The 20,771-nt window shown below is 40.0% G+C and overlaps 2 protein-coding genes across 2 annotated transcripts in view; both read left to right on the top strand.

The window, feature by feature from the left end:
* LOC144890870 (uncharacterized) overlaps positions 1 to 20,771 on the top strand; it is a 946,020-nt gene that overhangs the window by 613,743 nt on the left and 311,506 nt on the right. The gene's annotated exons all lie outside the window — the stretch shown is intronic.
* Positions 10,170 to 20,771, top strand: part of LOC144893109 (1,4-alpha-glucan-branching enzyme-like) — a 31,701-nt gene continuing 21,099 nt past the window's right edge. The window contains exons 1-3 of the mRNA XM_078782772.1: positions 10,170 to 10,343; positions 18,649 to 18,764; positions 19,055 to 19,180. Of these exons, the coding sequence (XP_078638898.1) occupies positions 10,205 to 10,343; positions 18,649 to 18,764; positions 19,055 to 19,180 (381 nt within the window). The 5' untranslated portion in view covers positions 10,170 to 10,204. The remainder of the gene's footprint in view (positions 10,344 to 18,648; positions 18,765 to 19,054; positions 19,181 to 20,771) is intronic.

Genomic DNA, 20,771 nt, shown 5'->3' with positions numbered 1-20,771 from the left:
TGTTAAAGAAATATTCAATAGACGAGTCAAGAGGAGGATTTCTCCCGTTTCTAATTCCTTTATTTGCTGGTTTAAGTGCGGCGGGAGCATTGACTGGTGGTATTTCAGCAGCGGTAAAAACTGCTAACGAAAGGAAGGCACAACTAAAAGCTCAAAAAGAATTGGAAAGACATAACAAGGAGTTGGAGAAACAAATTAGTGGAAGTGGTGTAATTGTAGATTTTGCTCAAAAACTTGAAAGTCTACCTGATAAAGCTAGATTGTTGGTTGGTGATATGCTTTCCTCTATCGCTCAAGCGGGTGTTAAACTAACTAAACGGGGTAATGGATTGTATCTTTCTCATAAATAAATGGATAAATGGTTTAAACAATTTGGAAAGAATACAACGTCAAATATAGAACTAGCCAAGTATTGTAAAACACTAAAAATTGATAATGTGGTAATCTGTATGAGAGATGAATTAATACATATAAATAAGAATACAAAGAATATTATTATGAATTTAGACACACAGAATGGTTCTCATTGGGTTTGTATTCATAATAGTCAGGATAAATATTATTTTGATAGTTATGGTATGCCACCACCTGTTGAAGTAATACAATTCTTACAGAATGGTGTTTATCAAACATTTCAAGTTCAAGAAATTAATTCTAAATGTTGTGGTCAATTATGTTTATATGTATTATTTCAACTCAACAATAATGAAAAGTTTTATGATATCATTTTTAATCTAATATAAATGACTTATGTTGGAAAAGATGGTTCTATCTTTGGAAAATCCTCTCAGGATATTGATTTATCAAATTATTATACAAAGGCACAGGCTGAACGACAAAAATATAGTGTAAGTAAAAATATTAATATGAAGAATACTTATAAATTAATCAATTATCCAAACCCTACAGATGCGAATGACTTAATTAGATTAAGTGATTTATCACAATATATATTTTTAAAGAAAACAGCACGTTTTGTGAAAGAAGTAAAATTTACAACCACAACACCTGGTTATACTGACCATACACCTTTCCTCATTGAATTTAACTACCTGCTTACAATTGAATTTTATAAAGAAGGACATTTAGTTAATATGCGAATTAATAAATGGGGGTATGATATGCCTGATTTAGGGTATAATTGGTCTTTTTCAATAAACATAGAAGACCTACATGATTTAAATCAGTCTCGTAAAGAAGAATATTATCCACTTGGTGAAGATAAGGATTTATGTGGAAGTACAATTAGTAAACAACAAATACGTGATTTTAAGAAAATAAAAATATATGATAGTATAGCGATGGTTCACATGACAAAGAAGGAAGGTAATGAGATAAGGATAGAAAGCCGAGGAATACAAACCGATTTGGTAGTGGGAAGATGGGGTGGTATTACCTGTCATAATATTAATCTCACATATATTTCTGATACATAAATGGCAGGAAGAAGACTACAAGAGAATTATAATTTTTGTATTCAAGGATACCTACAAGAAAAGGGTGCTCGGTATTACATACCTTATGATTTGGAGCATATACATGGGAATTTTGTCATAAAAAACTGGCCTTATACTGATATTGTTAAACCCACAAATAGAGACTTGTTTAAAATATTAAATAAAAATGAACTTCTCAAAGTTATGAAATATAAAACTCTTTTAGAAATCGTCAACAAATCTTATTGGTATCCTATTATGAGAAAAATAATTATAGATACAAGAATATCTCAAAATCCAGATGAGTATATGTATAATATTCTTTGGGGTTCAAACTCAAGGGTAGCAAGGGATGAGGAAGGAGTTGAAGAAGAGAAGGAGGAAAGAGAGAAAAAGGAGAAGGAGGAAAGGGAGAGGGAGGAGAAGGAGGAGAGGGAGAAAAAGGAGGAGAAGGAGGAGAGGGAGAAAAAGGAGAAGGAGGAAAGGGAGAAAAGGGAGAAGGAGGAAAGAGAGAAAAAGGAGAAGGAGGAAAGGGAGAGGGAGAAAATGGAGGAGGAGGAGAGGGAGCAAAGAGAGAGGGAGGAAAAATATAAAAAGATGGAAATCACTGAGATTCATAAAAGATTGAGTGTATTAAAGCAAATAAATCAATCTCAACGCACCGAAGAGGAAATTAAAGAATTAACAACTCTTATGAAGATAATGGTTTCAAAAATAAGAACGTCAATGTCTTCAATTTCAGAGATTTAAACGAGAAAGTGGTGAAGAAGAAGAAGAAGGAAAAGATTATGTGATTGATGATGTTGGTGTCATTGACTTTAGTTAGTTTTTATTTGTAAATAAATGGAGGAGAGAGTGAAGGCATTCCTTAGGATTCTTTATGTTTTAAAAATAAAGATTGAAATGTATATGTTGAAAACCAAAAAGGTTTTGATACTCTGTCGGAATTTTTCTGATAAATAAATATGAGTTATTGTCTCAAATGTAAAAAGAAAACTAAATCTAAAAATATCTCTTATGTTAAAGCTAAAAATAATAGAGTTTATCAAAAAGGAATATGTCAAGTATGTGGCTCTAAAAAGTGCCAATTCATCTCTCCTAAAAGAGGAGGAGACATACAAAAGTTTCTGTCAGGAAGTAAATTTACAACAACTGGAATTCCAGGGGAATTACACCTTCCAGGGTATTCTTTCTGTGGTCCAGGAACAAACTTGGATAAAAGATTAGATGAGGCTGACAATCCTAAACCTTGGTCTAAACCTACAAATAGGGTTGACGAAGTGTGTATGAAGCATGATATTGCTTATGGGAAAACCACTACGTTGACTGAAAAACATAAAGCCGACAGCGAAATGTTGTATAATTTGTCTTTGATACAAAATCCAACGTTGAGAGAGAAAGTTGATAGGTTTATTGTGAGAAATTTGATAAATGCTAAATTGAAACTTGGTCTTGGTTATTCCTCAAAAAACTATTAGGCTCTAATGATGCCATCAAGACTGAGGAGCTTTTGGCTGAAGAATTACACAAACCTATAATCACAAAGTTTAAAAGAAGGAAGGTTTATTCTAAATACACTGACCACATATGGTCCGCTGATTTAATTGAATTGAATAATGACAGGGGATACAGGTATGCTTTAACCGTTATTGATTTGAGGAGTAGATTTGCCTGGGTTGTCCCTTTAAAAAATAAAAGGGGTGATACTTTAATGTTAGCCTTTAAGCTAATATTTGATCGGGATAAAAGGAAACCAAAGAAGTTATGGACTGATGAGGGAACAGAGTTCTATAACAAAATATTCATGAAATTTCTTAAGGGGAAGGGTATTAAATTATACAGCACCTTTAATGAAGGAAAGGCAGTTGTTATTGAGCGTTTTAATCGTACTTTAAAAGAGAAATTATATAAAAAATTCACACAACTCGGTTCTCAAAAATGGGTGTATTTAATTCAGGATATTGTAGATAATTACAATAATACAGTTCATTCATCAACACAATCAAAACCATCAGAAACATTTACAAAATTAGAATATGAAAAGGAGATTAATTTGAGAAAGCCCAAGTTTAAAGTTGGTGATATTGTAAGAATATACAAATGGAAAAGTCATTTTGAGAAAGGTTATACACAAAAATGGACTCGTGAATTATTTAAAATCATTGATGTAATGGATACAGTCCCTTGGACCTACAAATTATATGATTTAAATGGAGAAGAAATCTTGGGTTCATTTTACTCACAAGAATTACAAAAAACACAAGTAAGCAGATAATACCCTTGAAAATAATAAATAAATAAATAAAATGTAATGGGGATACGTTTTTAAATCTGTGAACCCCAAACACAGAATCCCACAACTTTTTAGTTGGGGCTTAACTTTTGTGTGTGTATAATGGGGATACGTTTTTAAATCTGTGAACCCCAAACACAGAATCCCACAACTTTTTAGTTGGGGCTTAACTTTTGTGTGTGTATAATGGGGATACGTTTTTAAATCTGTGAACCCCAAACACAGAATCCCACAACTTTTTAGTTGGGGCTTAACTTTTGTGTGTGTATAATGGGGATACGTTTTTAAATCTGTGAACCCCAAACACAGAATCCCACAACTTTTTAGTTGGGGCTTAACTTTTGTGTGTGTGTGTATGTGCGAGTGAGTCATAATAATATACAAACCCTAACCCAACCCAAGCCCTAACCCAACCCCATCCCTAACCCAAACCCATCCCTAACCCAACCCATCCCTAACCCAACCCCATCCCTAACCCAACCCCATCCCTAACCCAACCCCATCCCTAACCCAACCCCATCCCTAACCCAACCCCATCCCTAACCCAACCCCAACCCTAACCCAACCCCATCCCTAACCCAACCCCATCCCTAACCCAACCCATCCCTAACCCTCACATTCAAAATCCCAACCCTAACCCAATCCCATCCCTAACCCAACCCCAACCCTAACCCTCACATTCAAAATCCCAACCCTAACCCAACCCATCCCTAACCCAACCCCATCCCTAACCCAACCCCATCCCTAACCCAACCCCAACCCTAACCCTCACATTCAAAATCCCAACCCTAACCCAACCCCATCCCTAACCCTCACATTCAAAATCCCACCCAAACCCTAACATAATCTTTCTTTTCTTCTTTTTTAAATACGTATTTCTTTTTTTTTTTTTCCTCTTCCTCCAATTCTGTCTTTCAAGGCTTTTAAGTTTGAAGAAGTAGAAATGGGAAGAAAGAATTTTCCAGCATTTTCTTCCTCGAACTTTCTTGATATTGCTTAAATCAAGCGTCATTAAATAAAGAACATTGTTCATTGCTTTAGAATCCAAAGAGTCTCCAAGAGGAACCCCACAGGTAGAGTCTCCAAAATAAAACCAACTTTCCAAGTTCCCAAGGTATAACCACATTCCTGTTGAGCCTCCAAGATAGGTATCACATTCCGAGTCATCAAAACAAAACCCCCATTCCGAGTCTCCAAAACGAAACCAGTTTTCAAAGTCTCCAAGGTAAAACTCTTTTCCTAATTTTATGAAATTTAGTGAGTCTCCAAGGTAGGCTCCACAGTTAGAACCATCTAGGCAGACCTCATAATTAGTTTTTCCCAAATTTAGTGAGTCTCCAAGGTAGGCTCCACAGTTAGAACCATCTAGGCAAACCTCATAATTTGTTTTTCCCAAATTTAGTGAGTCTCCAAGGTAGGCTCCACAGTTAGAACCATCTAGGCAGACCTCATAATTTGTTTTTCCCAAATTTAGTGAGTCTCCAAGGTAGGCTCCACAGTTAGAACCATCTAGGCAGACCTCATAATTTGTTTTTCCCAAATTTAGTGAGTCTCCAAGGTAGGCTCCACAGTTAGAACCATCTAGGCAGACCTCATAATTAGTTTTTCCCAAATTTAGTGAGTCTCCAAGGTAGGCTCCACAGTTAGAACCATCTAGGCAAACCTCATAATTTGTTTTTCCCAAATTTAGTGAGTCTCCAAGGTAGGCTCCACAGTTAGAACCATCTAGGCAGACCTCATAATTTGTTTTTCCCAAATTTAGTGAGTCTCCAAGGTAGGCTCCACAGTTAGAACCATCTAGGCAGACCTCATAATTTGTTTTTCCCAAATTCAGTGAGTCTCCAAGGTAGGCTCCACAGTTAGAACCATCTAGGCAAACCTCATAATTTGTTTTTCCCAAATTTAGTGAGTCTCCAAGGTAGGCTCCACAGTTAGAACCATCTAGGCAGACCTCATAATTTGTTTTTCCCAAATTTAGTGAGTCTCCAAGGTAGGCTCCACAGTTAGAACCATCTAGGCAGACCTCATAATTTGTTTTTCCCAAATTCAGTGAGTCTCCAAGGTATAACTCTTTGGCTGGGTCATCAAGGTAGAACTCGTTCAGTGGGTTTTGTTTTGATAACTCACAATAAGTATCATCATGGTAGAACTCTTTTTCAGGATTTTGTGGATCTCCAAGGTATAACTCTTTGGCTGGGTCATCAAGGTAGAACTCGTTCTGTGGGTCTTGGTTGTTCAAAAGATCTTCAAACAAAAAAATAACTTTATCCCAAGTTGTGTTAAAAGTAGAATTTTCATTTCGTAGCTCAGATACAATTTCCTCCATCGACAAGAGGTTCGAGTCCAGTTCATCAATCTGAAGGTTGAGCGCTACACAGGTAGTAGGACTCCAAGGAATAGCAAAGTTATCCCATTCCATTTCGGCATAGGAGTCCATTCTCAAGTGAAGCAGAAAGCGTGTTTGAAAAAGCCTGTGTGGTCGGTGCCTTTTATAAGAAGGGCTGGGTGTGTGTCATTTCCTGTGGAAATTCCCTGGGCGTGTCTTAACTGGAAATGATGTGATGGAAATTCCCTGAAAATGATGTTATGTATTACCTGGAAATGATACAATGCTGAAGAGTTTATAAAGTGGGTGGGACTTAGCAAAAGTGGGCGGGGCTTAGTAAAAAGTGGGCGTGGCTTAACAAAAAGTGGGCGGGGCTTAGTAAAAATGGGCGTGGTTTACCAAAAAGTGGGCGGGGCTTACCAAAAAATGGTATGTGGCACTGGAGGCGCTCAAACAAGAACATTGAGGGAGGTTTACCATTTTATCTTAGCTCAGTTAAAATATCTTAATAAAGAACCAAACTCAAACATATTTTTTGTTAATATATTAGATGGTGAAGAGAGTGGCAAGAGAATTAAATTATTTCCCACGCATAAACAAATATTTGTAGGGTCGTTGTTTGAGTGGGTTATATTCACCAGATGATATTAAGAGTAAAAGGTTAAAAGGTCCATGAGGTCAGAAGGATCACAGGTGTTTAAGTGGTCTAATGAATAAGGATAACATGTCAAAAGGTTAGAAGGTTCGTAAAGAACAGGGTGAGAGAAATATAGGTGTTTAGGGGCAATGAGGGAGGGAAAGAATTAATATGGAAGTGAATGGGTCAAAGATTAATCTGCCAGATGATATGTAGAAGAAGGATGATAGGTCTATAAGAGAAAACAAATATTTGTAGTGTTTGAGTGGTCTAATGAACAACATTAAGGATAGGTACTACAGACAAAAGGTTCATAAAGATGAGGGTGGGAGAAATAGAGGTGTTTATGATTTTTGAAAAAGACAAGGGGGTAAATGACATTAGATAGGGATTTCCCATGTTAAACGGAGGTGTCCCAGAAGCAACATTATTACACTACTCTCGTGGCATAAAAGCCGACCTCACCCGAAAGCTGACTGAGTCGAGGCTGGCTAGAAATCTAGTAAGCAAGGACCTTGGCCATCAGTAATGCATTTAACCACCCATTCAGCTAGCTCAGAAAACATAAGCACGCTCGAATACAAGAATGGTACTCTGTAGAGCACATACAGTCACATGAAAAAGTAAGTACACCCCATGTAAAGTTTTGACTTTTTCAACATATTTCAACATATAGCTATTTGATCTTCATTTCAACAATATTGATCGATAAAGGTGATATCATAACAAATATGAAACGTTTACATTTTGTAGTCCATTGTATAACTTAAATAAACATAAATGCAAATTCCGCATGTGGAAAAAGTAAGGCTCTAATAATAGGTGGTATTGCCCCCTTTGCCCCCTCTGCTCTCTAATAAAAAGCTCTAATAGGTGGTATTGCCCCCTTTGGCAGAAACAACCTCAAGTAGGCGTTTCTTATAACTGTCTACCAGTCTCTGACATCCACTGGCAGAAATTTTTGCCCACTCCTCCATGCAGAATTCTTTCAGCTGTGCGACGTTTGAGGGGTTTCTTGCATGCACAGCTCGTTTCAAATCCCCCCATAACTTCTCGATGGGATTTAGATCCGGGCTTTGACTTGGCCATTCCAGAACCCTCCATTTCTTTCTTTTCAGCCATTCCTTGGTGGATTTACTGGTATGTTTAGGGTCATTGTCATGTTGCAAGGTCCACCTTCGGTTGAGCTTCAACTTTCCGACAGATGACCTCACATTATCCTCAAGCATCCTCTGGTACAATGCAGAATTCATAGTGGATTCTATGATGGTGAGCTGCCCAGGCCCTGATGCAGCAAAGCTGCCCCAAACCATAATATTTCCACCACCATGCTTTACAGTTGGTATCAGGTTCTTGTGGTCAAATGCTGTCTTTGGTTTTCGCCAAACATGTCCTCTGGTACTGTGGCCAAATAGCTCTACCTTTGACTCATCTGTCCAGAGCACATTGTTCCAGAAGTGCTGGTCTTTGCCTAGGTGTTCATTGGCAAACCTTAGTCTTGCCCTGATGTTCTTTCTGGACAGCAACGGTTTCCTCCTGGCACACCTCCCATGTAGATCAAATTTGTGCAGCCTCTTTCTAATGGTAGACTCGTGCACTTTGACATCAACAGTGGCAAGAGCTACCTGTAGGTCCCGTGATGACATTCTGGGGTTCTTGGAGACTTCTTTCAGCAACTTGCGGTCTGCTCTCGGACTGAACTTGCTGGGGCGGCCTGGCCTGAACAAGTTGGCAGTTGTTTGGAATCTTCTCCACTTGTAGATGATCTTCCGGACAGTCGAATGATTGATTTCAAATTGTTTGGAGATTTTTTAAAATCCCTTCCCAGACTCGTAGGCATCTATAACCTTCTTTCTGAAGGCCTCAGAGAGTGTTTTTGATCTAGGCGTGGTGACGCCGCACACCAACAACAAAGAGCAAACCAAACTAAATGTCAGGTTTAAATAAGACAGGTTCCTCCAAGATCCTCTCTGACGATGTTCTAATCATTTGCACCTGAGCTGGTGCACCTGATTCTAATTTTAGGTATTTGAAGTAGTGATAAATGTAGGGGTGTACTTACTTTTTCCACATACGAAATTTGCATTTATGTTTATTTAAATTATACAATGGACTACAAAATGTAAATGTTTCATGATATTTGTTATATTACCTTTATCTATCAATATTGTTGAAATGAAGATCAAATAGCTGTATGTTGAAATATGTTGAAAAAGTCAAAACTTTACATGGGGTGTACTTACTTTTTCACGTGACTGTACCTCCACCAGGCTGAACATTTTACATTTTGTATCCCACTGATAGGCCGGATCTGCATCCGCACCTGAACCAAAATCTAATTGACTTGTTCTTGTCAACTATGCAACTCATCCACCAAGTTTTGCAACTCTAACATATTGTACTATATAAGTCCTATTTGGCCCGATCTCTCAATTGTGAAGAATTGCTTTAAAAATTCTCGTATCCGGGTCTCCACCGAAATTTAATCCATTGGTACTCGTCACACCACCAACCTGTCCACCAAGTTTCATCTGCATCCGTCCTTAACTTTTAGTGATATCCTGCTCACAGACAAACACAGACAAAATAACAGACGATCAGGGGTGAAAACATAACTTCTGTCCAGCTGTTGTGGCAGAAGTAATAAACCATCAAAAGAAAAGGAGGAATTGGAAAATCAGTAACATCAACACAATCTCTTCAGTTAGTTGTCAGACTTCAGTTAGTTGTCCGACAACTAACTAAATCAGTTAGTTGTCGGAAATTGAGGAAATTCAGCCTAAAATCAACTACAGGAGTGTGGTAAAATCACTTGCAGCTGTCAGAAGCCACTCCCAAACAGATAATTTCAGTCATCAGCTGATTAGGATGACTAGCAACGGTACCCGGGGCTTCAATTGGGAAGCCCAAATGAAGAGGCAAAATATCAGAAATTGAAGGCTTTTTTTATTTTAAACGATTCATATAAACATCCGTTGAATCATATCACACGCAAATCATCAAAATGTAAACAGTACATGGCGCCCATTTTTAAAAAAGATTGAATTCTGCAAAACGGAAGCGGCCGCTACACCTGTTTCTCAGTCGCTTTGCACACGCTGCCATGTTTCTTCGGAGCCACACGTTTATATCAGAAGAGTTCGTCAGAAGTCGATCTACTCTCTCCTGGTACGTAGAATTTCAACAAAAGCCACATCACTGTTCATATCGGTAAATATTATTCCATAGTGTTTGGAAAAACTGGAAAATTGGAAAACTTGGAAAATTGGGGAAAAAAAAAGAAAAACAATAGAGCCTATTTTACTCCAAGAGGTCCCAGGAATACCCACCCAAAATATCGTTGCGATCGGTTCAGCCATTTTTGCGGTACATTCGAACGGACGGATGGACATTTGGTGAATTATAGTAAGATGAGTTTGGCCAGGACTGGGGAAAGAGTCTGGCAAAATGAAGCTTGTGGGGAAATGTCACCTCTTTGCAGGTACTCTACATTCCGAGAGCGTCTGGAGGAGATGGAGAAGAATGAAGGAGGGTTGGCAGAGTTTGCAAAGGGTTATACTCGCTTCGGCATCAACAGTCATCCTCAAGGGGGCTTGAAATGCTGTGAATGGGCTCCTGGTGCTGCTGCATTATATCTCACAGGAGATTTCAGTAAGTGGACCATGTGGTGTAGATTATGCTATATGGAAGGGGAGTTGGGGAGGAGAGGGTTTATTGGTGGTGGTAGAAGTTAGAGGTGCAAGATAATTTAATTGTAGCCTTTGGCACCCCATATTGAATTTTTTTTGTTTATCATTTCGGTTTAGGGATATATGTGAATGATGTTGATAATAGCATTGGTGCTATAAATAAATCTGGAGTTTTCGCTTTCGCTTTAGTTCTCATGGACAATGTGCATCCCAAATTTTGATCAGATATTTCTGGTGGTGGTGGAGAAGTGCAGCTTATACAGGAGTGATTACGGCATTATCCGTTGCCGTTTAGTGCTGGAAAAGCTTTCCAAGCATGTTGGGGACTATGGATGCCATCTGTATCTTGGCTTTGAGTCATCTCAATGGCATGAGATATTCAGTCTTAGGTCATGATGTACTTGTTAAATTTTAGCCAATTGTTGTTTCAATGGCATCAGCATTCTTCGAGGTATTACCACCAAAAAGGGTCTTGGTATAAATAAAAGGTGGAAATGAAAATGAGTAAAAACAGAAAAAGAACAAATTAGAACAAAGAGCAATTGGAGATTGCATACCCTCGCCAGGATGTGTTTGTGAGGTGTATTTTTTGGTGTGTTTTTGTACATTCTTTTATTATTTTGTACAACCACACTTTCATCACACGCGTGACGTCCTCTTTATAAAACGGGATTCAGTATTGTATTTTAAGAATTATTTTTATGAGGCTGTGTTCAGGGTCGTTTGCATCCTCGGAGTCTTTTGGGTCATCAGGGTCCGATGGCTCTTTTAATGATCTTCATTGTATGTTGGGGTCTTGGTGGTCTTAAGGGTCTTGAGGGGTCTTAATGGTTCTTCAAAGGTCCAATGGGTCTCAGCAGTCCAAAGTGTCAAAAGGTACATTCTGATAGTACATAATTAATAGACGTACATAATTAATAGATAGGATGCCACTGACTTCAAACAGTACGTAATAGATAGATATATTGGAAACTCTATATTGAAGATAATATGGTAGAGTTTCTTCTTCTTCAAACAATAACTTCTGCCGGCCAGACCGGAAGACAAATCAAATTGAAATTTTAAACACGTGTTCCACTTTGGGATTACTACATTACTTTGAAGTTTCACAACGATCAATGAAGCAGTTCAAGAGATCATTTTAAAAAGATTTTCATTCAATGCAATATGGCCACCAAACCATGTGATGTATGAATTATTCAAAGGCAGCATGGTATACACAAGGCATGGGGAACATATGTGTGAAGTTTCCGTTCGATCTGTTCAGCTGGTCTGGTGGAGTGGCTTTTTAAAGTTTTATTCTTCAAAAAATCATAGCCGCCAAACCATGTGACCTATGACGTCATGGTCAAGGTCAACATAGGCCGAAATGACGTCATGGTCAAGGAACGTTTTGTTCGTCATGGGTATGTGATCATGCATGTAATGTTCTGTCTCGATCTGTTTAGCCGTTTCGGAGAAAAATATCTTTTAGTGGTTTTTAAGGCTTATGTTAAAACAAATATGGTGACCGATGACGTCATTATTTTTTTTCAACACCAATTTATCCCTAGATAACGCTCAAATTTCATCTTGATCGGATGAAGTTTTGTACATGTCGAATTATGACGTCATAATGGAGGCACCAATGACCATCATTACCCTCGCCAGAGGAGAGGGTATTGCATTTGAGTCCGCTTGTTGTTTGTTTGTTTGTCCGCACAGAATAAATATGATTTTCTCTGCAACCGTTGGTCCGATTGACAGGAAATTTTCACCATAGATGCAACTCCACCTGTAGAATTTTTAAATTATAAATATGACGTCATATGTCACATAGTATGGCCGCCATCTTGGAAAAACCGAAAAACTTGCACTTCTATCTCTGAAAGTGCTGCATTGAAAAAAATTGAGACTGAGCTCATTGTAAAGAACTCTCCATGGGGAATAAGATATGTTAATGATGTCATAGGTGCCTCCATTATGACGTCATAATTCGACAAGTACAAAACTTCATCCAATCAAGATTAAATTTGTGAGCGTCATCTAGGCTAGGGATAAATTGGTGGAGGAAAAAAAAATAACGATACGTCATTGGTCACGTGGTTCGGCCGCCATATTTGTTTTAACAAAAGCCTTAAAAACCACTGAAAATACGTCCTGGCGTGGGTCTGCAATCTGATTGCTCTTTCTTGTCAACATATGTTATTCCCTATGGAGAGTTCTTTACAATGAACAATGGCTCAATTTTTTTCTGTGCAGCGCTTTCGGAGATATTGAGGTGCAAAGTTTTTTGGTTTTTCCAAGATGGCGTTCGTACTACATGATGTATGACTTCATAATTATCATTAAAATATTATAGAGGAGGAAATGCACCTGTGGTGAAAATTTCCTGTCAATCAGACCAACGGTTGCAGAGAACAGCATACTTATTCTGTGCAGACAGACAGACAAATGAAAAATCACTCAGAGCGACACTTGGCAAAACAGAGCAAAGTAGAATGGCACTCAGTAGAGCATCCTTTTGACCTCAAAAATAGTTGGTGGTTGAATTCAGTTGGCGGATCTGAAAATCGCATTCCAATTCTAAGTCAATTGGATGAAAATTGAGGATTTTAGAAATTTGAAATTGTTGTTGACCTTTGGCCTATGTTGACCTCTTGGCCTATGCTGATCTCAAAAATAGTTGGTGGTTGAATTCAGTTTGATTTGAAAATCCTATTCAAATTTCAAGTCAATCGGATGAAAATTGAGGATTTTAGAAATGTGAAAAAAGTGGTGGGCCTTTGGCCTATGTTGGCCTTGTGACCAATGTTGACCTCAAATAGTTGGTGGTTGAATTAAGTTAGCCGATATGTTAATCCTCTTCAAATTTCAAGTCAATCGGATGAAAATTGAGGATTTTAGAAATTTGAAATTGTTGTTGACCTTTGGCCTATGTTGACCTTTTGGCCTATGCTGATCTCAAAAGTAGTTGGTGGTTGAATTCAGTAACCTGATATGTAAATCCTATTCAAATTTCAAGTCGATCGGATTAAAATTGAGGATTTTAGAAATTTGAAAAAAAGTGGTTGACCTTCGGCCTATGTTGACCTTTTGACATTTTGACCTCAAAAATATATAGGATTTTGTCGGACCACAAACTCTACCATTTGGTGAAGTTTCGTGAAGATCGGTTTAAAATTGTGACCTGTAGGCAAGTATAAGTGGGCGGGCACACACGCACGCACGATCAACATACTTGCAAAAATGTTTTTTTGTTTTTTTTGCCAAGTAACAAACAGATTCAAATGCAATACCCTCTCCTCTGGCGAGGGTAATTAAGAGCGAATAGCTATCAATGATTTATGTGTTTTATAGGCTCTGAACATCATGAGCATAATGAATGGTTTAACACTGTTTATAGGAAACCTGCATATGATGTAAAAATAAATGGTAGGTTAAAAGTTGCTGGAAATGCAGGGCATATATTATGAGTTTTGGGGTAGGAGGATATATAGATTCAGGTAGATCTGTGTAGGTATCATGCTCCGGTTGTCGTGATAGCTAACCCCACATGTAATATGTCTGTTTAGGCGGTTTGTTCGGATTAAGTGTTTATTCATCCCCGTCACAAGGGGGCGGGGCTTGTTAACTAGATTAGGGCATTAGGGTAAAATTCCCTTGTACGTCGTTCCCTCTGTGATCATCCCTGTGTCCCGTATGGCAACGCACATAGTCACTAGCTAGGAATCCATCCCCATTAGCGCACACACTAATTAATTCCCCCCTAATAATAAAACTCACCGGAAGCCAGTTTGGAGCACTGCCGATGGGATACCACCAGTTACATCACCACAAAGCACACATCGTGCAGGCAGGCCGAGAGCCACGGCCAGAAGGACCCCATCGGGCGGGAGTTGACCAACCGGAAGGCAGGAGCAAGAAGCAACCCGCTGATTGGTGGAAGGAAGGGAGCAGGAAGCAGCATACTGGTTGGCCACCGACCGATGACATGAGAATGAGAGCGCGAAGAGCTCGTCCAATGGTAAAGGATTGACGGGATAAGACCATTCGAGAGGTCGAGAAGCGAGGCACTGATTGGGAGAGAAGGAGAGCTGACGTTAAAAGGACTCGGAGACCGACATTTTCTCTCTCTGCTTCTGCTTGCCCTGGTCTTCTCTTCTCTTCCTCGTGCGACGCTCTTCCCTCCTCCTCTTGCTACCTACCTGACGCTGTCCTCTGCCCTCTGCTTGTGTCCCTCGTTCCGGACCTCGAGAGAAAACGATACCGGGACAGCGGGCTCCAGGCAGCGATCAGAGACGTCACCGGGAGACTTGCCGAGTTTTACAGACGGAGAGCAGCAGTTTTGCCAGGCAGGAACGACGCATGGGTGAGCACTGCTTGCCGCTGGAGCGTGACGACGCCAGGGTAGGCGAGCCGCCGGTGAGGCCTAGCAGCGCGCGAACGAGGCGGATTGAGGCCTTCTCCCTGCCAACACCGGAGTGCACGCTCGGACTGGACGATCGCTGCCAAGGCGCCAATCGAGCTGAGTGCACGATAATTTACACATTTACTTTCCTTCCTTTTATATTCCCTTGTGCGTTTCATACGTCCGGTGTGGGAGCGCTCCGAATAGGAATCGTAGTTATTTAACCGGCGTGTTTTATTTTGTATTATCGGCATCCGTGGCAATAAAGCCTTGTTTATTTTTGTACATAAATGCCGTTTTCATGTGAATTGATTTGCAGGGTTGAAGACCGCTCGGGGACCGACAGGTAAAAGCTCCCGCTTCTTCCTCTCCCTTCCACCCACACATATATAGTGAAGTCCGCATTTGATCGTCGCCTTCATTAACGCTCCAATTTCCATCCGTGATTTCCCGGTCTTCACTGAGGAGAATCACATGACAATATATATATATATATATATATATATATATATATATATATATAATATATATATATATATATATATATATATATATATATATATATATATATATATATATATATATATATATGTTACGGATTCATCACTTCTGTTGTGGTGGTTTGCATCCACTGTAAATATTTCTGATTCCATGTACTATTATTGTTTTCAAAAGGTTTATTGTTCATGAACTGTTTTCAAAAGGTAAAAAAGTTAGTTAAAAGAAACAGGAAACCGGATCGGGAACCGGACGACGAGGAGGAAGAAAAGAGGAAAAAGAAGGCGGAGCAAGTGAGTCGGACAAGAAGGAGCCAAGCTACTTGCGGTCTGGAGCGAGCAAGAGTCACGAGAACTTTTGGGTTTCCCAGGAAAGGGATTCCTGCGACAGAGTAGTTATCGCTGTGACAGATTAACCTGCGTGTCAGGTTTTGCGATCGATTCAGGAGAGAATCATCGTTGCGCCACGAGACCGGGCCGTCGGCCATTTTGACTAGCGCAGGACTTGCGCTTCGCTCAAGGTTTCATCTCACTTCGAACATTTTCACCGCCTTCAGACGTCGATCTGGGGTGTGTGTGTGTGACGTGGCTTTTGAGTGGAAAGTCTGCGTGTCGCCGACTGTGAGCTGTGGAACGTCCATACCCGAGGGGGTGATCTCTCCGTCGCCTGGAGGGCGCCTTTGGATTTCCCAGTCGCCTTGAGGGCGCCTTTGCCCCGCTTTGGCAGCGGGACTGTTCTTGCCATCCGAACGGGATTCTGGTCTCGATTGGACATCGTTCTGGCGATCGCTGGAGCGAAACAACTTTGTCTTGAAGCCGGGAATAAGAGACATTGGGGATGTTCTTGTTTCACTCACTTGGAGCACAATGAGTTATATATTACAAAACTGATGGTACCATCATAGGATATTGATTGTACTTTTGATTCATATTATTGTTGTACTGTTATTCTTGTGTGATCTTAATACAATATTTGTTTGTGAGTAACAATTGGGGTGGCTTCTCCATTGATCTTTGACATACAGAATGACACATTTTTCTGCCGTGACTCCTCTCGGGGCTCGGAGGTACACCGTTTCAGGGCACCTCTGGTCGTCATTGAAGGCAATCTCACTAGTCAGCGTTATGTCAATGAAGTTTTGAGACCTCATCTGCTGCCATTTCTCCAGGCTCATCCTGACATCGCAGTTTTCCAGCAGGACAACGCTCGGCCCCATGCTGCCCGGCCACCTACTTCCTCCAGGAACAGGGTGTTGAAGGGATGCGTTGGATGCCTTATTCCCCTGACCTCAGTCACATTGAGGATTTATGGGATGAGCTTGGTCGACCTCTTGCATCGAGGAGATCAACGGCTGTCAATCGGCAAATGCTCTTTCAAGGCTTGCAGGAGGAGTGGGACAGACTTCCCCAGGACCGCATCAGACGCCTGGTACAGAGAATGCTTCGGAGGTGGTACAGCCTGCATCACTCCTCAGGGAGGACACACACGATATTGAGGACTGCTGTCATTCTGTCCTTGACTGTTAGGAGGGTTGTGTCCATTCCTGTGTCATTTTCTTTTGACTGTATTCAGATGCGTGCCTTTGTGTTGCAGTGCTGTGACTTTTGTTGCACCACTCATTGTGATGTTCATGCTTTTTGCTTTTTTGTGATTGAGGCAACCTCTTGTTTATTGACATGTGCTTAGTAAAGATAGTTGAACTTTACCTGTGTTCAAATATTTTTCATTTTTGTGTGGATTTGATAAGTTTCTTTTGATGTTGAGTTGTATGTATATATATATATATATATATATATATATATATATATATATATATATATATATATATATATATATTGTTGTGGTTTTTAGAACCTTCACATGTAAATTTAGTAGTAAATTCCCTTTTAAATAAACCCCTGTGTACATTTCCCCTTAATTGGCTGTTAATTGAAATAAGTGCACCTTAGTTAGTCCATGTACAACACGTAGTGAATCGTAGGACCTCTCTATAGTTGTATCATTATTCTGTGTTTCCAATAGTTGACTCTCCGTTGCATCAAATAAGATAGGATCCCTCGCAATATCCCCATGGCCTCCTAAAAGCGCCAGTACGGCGGCGTTCGCCGCTACTGCTTTGGGTTGTTTTCAGCGTCTGCAAAACTCCATTGCCCACGAGGTCATCTCGGAGAAGAAGGGCGTGGCCCCACCTCGTCATCAAAGGTGGAGCCAGGGAGCCCCCTACCGACCAACCAGGAATCGGTGGGCATGGCTTGAGAGGGTGTGGACAGGAAGATCTAGCAGGTTCGTGAAGGTTCCACGGGGGTGGATATAAAACCCTGTGCGCAAGGCCCCCACGAGAGGACGCATGAGGCAGAGACGCGCAGACGAGCAAGGAGAAGGCACGACCAGGAGATGAGCTTCGGAAGCCGATGAGAAAAGAGCACTGAGAGACGCGCAAGGAGGCTGACGACCGGGGTTTCGTTGTGAACAAAGAACAAGTGCGTGCACGCGGACCTCGACGTCGTGCCGCGATCCCCGGACCTCCCTGCTGCCCGTTCTGTGGACCGACTGCTCTTCTTATCCTTCCCGCGATTCCTGCCTTCAATTCCCCTTTTGTGTACGTGAGTTTGTTCTGTTCTTCTTGTCTCTGGGTATAATATAAGCTTGTTCTAAGGATTTGCGCTGTGTCTTCTTGTTCTTCTGTATATTGCTTTCGTTTCTCTTTTGGTTTCTTTGGTTGTGTATAGTTAGTTAATAAATACCTGTTCCTCCTTATTCTTGGTTTTCATTCTCATCAGATCGTCTGTCTTTTCCCAATTGAGTCCCTATGGCGCGATTTCGGCAGAACCGCTTGTAATCGGGTTTAGTCCTTTGATAACGGCTCGAACCGCGGATTGCTAAACCGCTCGGCAAAATACCATCTTGTCCGTGGTTCGAGCGGTACTTGTCTCCCTGTTCTGCGGAAGGACTGATAAAGGTATTCGGGATAAACCCAAGACCAATAACCCTGATCAGTTCCACCCCGCAGAAAAGCGTTACAGGTACCAGGAATGGAGACTGCCAGCTTAGCACGACGAGGGGATTAAACCCCCTCGGTAAGGAGTGCTGTCGCCCGATTCCGTAGCAATATATATATATATATATATATATATATATATATATATATATATATATATATAAATATATATGTAATTAATTATATTTATTTATTTATATATATATATATATATATATATATATATATATATATATATAAAATTTATTTATTTACATATATATTATTTATTTATTTATTTGTATATATATATTTTGTTTTTTTTTAGGGAGATACTTTTAACATTCTAAATTCTTCTCTGTGACATTAATCAATCTTGCACCCCACCCAACTCCTGCATAGATGGATGGTCATATACCTCACACCCATATCAGAAATGTGATTTTGGGAAATGGGAACTACATCTGCCTCCCCTTTCTGATGGGTCATCACCAATTTCTCATCTCTCAAAGCTCAAGGCATGTTTTGTTCTTCTTTGCCTTTTATTTTGTTCTTTTACTTATTTTGCCTCGCCTCTTCCTTTATGCCAATCTACTCTTTTTATTCCATTCCTTTTTTTCACTCTGAATCTCTGATCATGTTGGCCTTTCCTTATTATCTTTCCCTGCTATCTTATCTTGTCTTTCATCTTACTTGTATACCCCCCCCCTTCCCACCCCATTCCCTAACATCCAAAACCCTTTGCTCTTAAATTGTCTTTCCAGTGCACCTCAGGTATGAAATTGCCTTTGGCTTGCTCGTTTTGCAGGTTGTGGTGCAAGTTCCGGATGGTGGATTGCTCTTCCGTATATCTCCATGGGCCCGATACGTTGTCCAAGAACCAACATCTGTAGAATACGATTGGGTCCATTGGGATCCACCGGAACCCTTCAAGGTGTGGCAGAATGATGTCCGGAAGAATCGGATGCAATATCACTTTTCATGGGTGGAGTAGAACGTATTTTGGCATTTATAGAGCCAGTCATTTCCTCTTTCAAAACGAGTGTCTTTTCCATTTCCAAAAATATATCTATATATTCCATTTCAACAAATATATTCCGTTTTGTGATATCAATTGAAAAATAAACATTTATTTGTGCACATGTATTGTGAAAAATAAAATTTTCCTCAAGTCTCCGCATCTAAAAGAGTCCACGACACCTCTGGATGGTGTATTTTGCCATCAAAGTGAGATAAACACGATGAATAACAGAATAATTATAAACAGCATGTGGGAAAAACCTGAAAACCGGATCCATGGGACGTGGCATTTAAAATGAAATTAGTATTGAGGACAATGTCCATGTGTGTGGACATGTACTGTATGTACATTGATATGAAAACACCTGGGTTAAAAGAATTGTTTGGGTAATTTCATCTGTAGTTTGACGATTTTTCACCATAAAAATAGTTTCTTCAAAGTCGCACACCCCATGCTGCCCGGCCAGCAATGTATGTGACGGTATGTGATGACTAACATTTTGTATTTTCGGGGAATATTTTGCCCCAAATTTCCACAGTGGGGCGACTCAAATTAAATTTCACTTTGATTAGGTTCTCAAGAGATTGTTAGACGGAGTTACAGTGCCTTCAGGAAATATTCACACCCCTTGACTTTTTCACATTTTGTTGTATTGCAGCCTGAATTTAAGATGGATTAAATCGAGATATTTTTGTCACCGATCTACAGTCTACACAAAATACACCATAATGTCAAAGTGGAATTTTTCATTTAGAAATTTTTAGAAAGTAATTAAAAATGAAAATCTCAAACTTCTTGAGTCAATAAGTCGTCGACCCCTTTTTAAATTGAGCTCAGGTGCATCAAATTTCCTTTGATCATCCTTGAGATGTCTCTACAATTTGATTGGAGTTTTTGGCCCTGTGGCCAAATTCAGTTGATTAAATATGATTGAGAAAGAAGCACACCTTTCTATATAAGGTCCCAGTTGAAAGTGCCTGTCAGAGCAGATACTCTACCCTGAAGTCCAAGGAACTGTCCATAGAATTCCGAGATAGAATTGTGAAGAGGCAAAGATCTGGGGAAGGGTATAAAACAATTTCTAGTGTTGAAAGTTCCCAAGAGCACAGTGAGCACCATCATCAGGAAATGGAGATATGGAACTACCCAGACTCTTCCTCGAGCTTGCCGTCCGACCAAACTAAGCAACCGCGCAAGAAGAACCTTGGTCAGGGAGGTGACCAAGAACCCAATGACCACTCTGACAGAAATACAGAGTTCCTTGGCTGAGATGGGAGAACCTACTGGAAGGACAACAGTCTGCAGCAGTTCACAAATCTCGGCTTTATGGGAGAGTGGCCAGACGGAAGCCACTCCTGAGAAAACGGTACATGACAGCATGCCTGAAGTTTGCAAAAAGGCACGTGAAAGACAGGAGAGCATGAGGCTAAAGATTCTGTGGTCTGATGAGACTAAAACTTAATTATTTGGCCTGAAAGCAAAGCCCTACGTCTGGTGGCATTCG

This window comes from Myxine glutinosa, chromosome 1, assembly GCF_964187855.1.
Source record: "Myxine glutinosa chromosome 1, kmMyxGlut1.1, whole genome shotgun sequence".
Lineage (NCBI taxonomy): Eukaryota > Metazoa > Chordata > Myxini > Myxiniformes > Myxinidae > Myxine > Myxine glutinosa.
The sequence above is the reverse complement of the archived record's forward strand: the minus strand, read 5'-3'. Positions and strand labels throughout refer to the sequence as shown.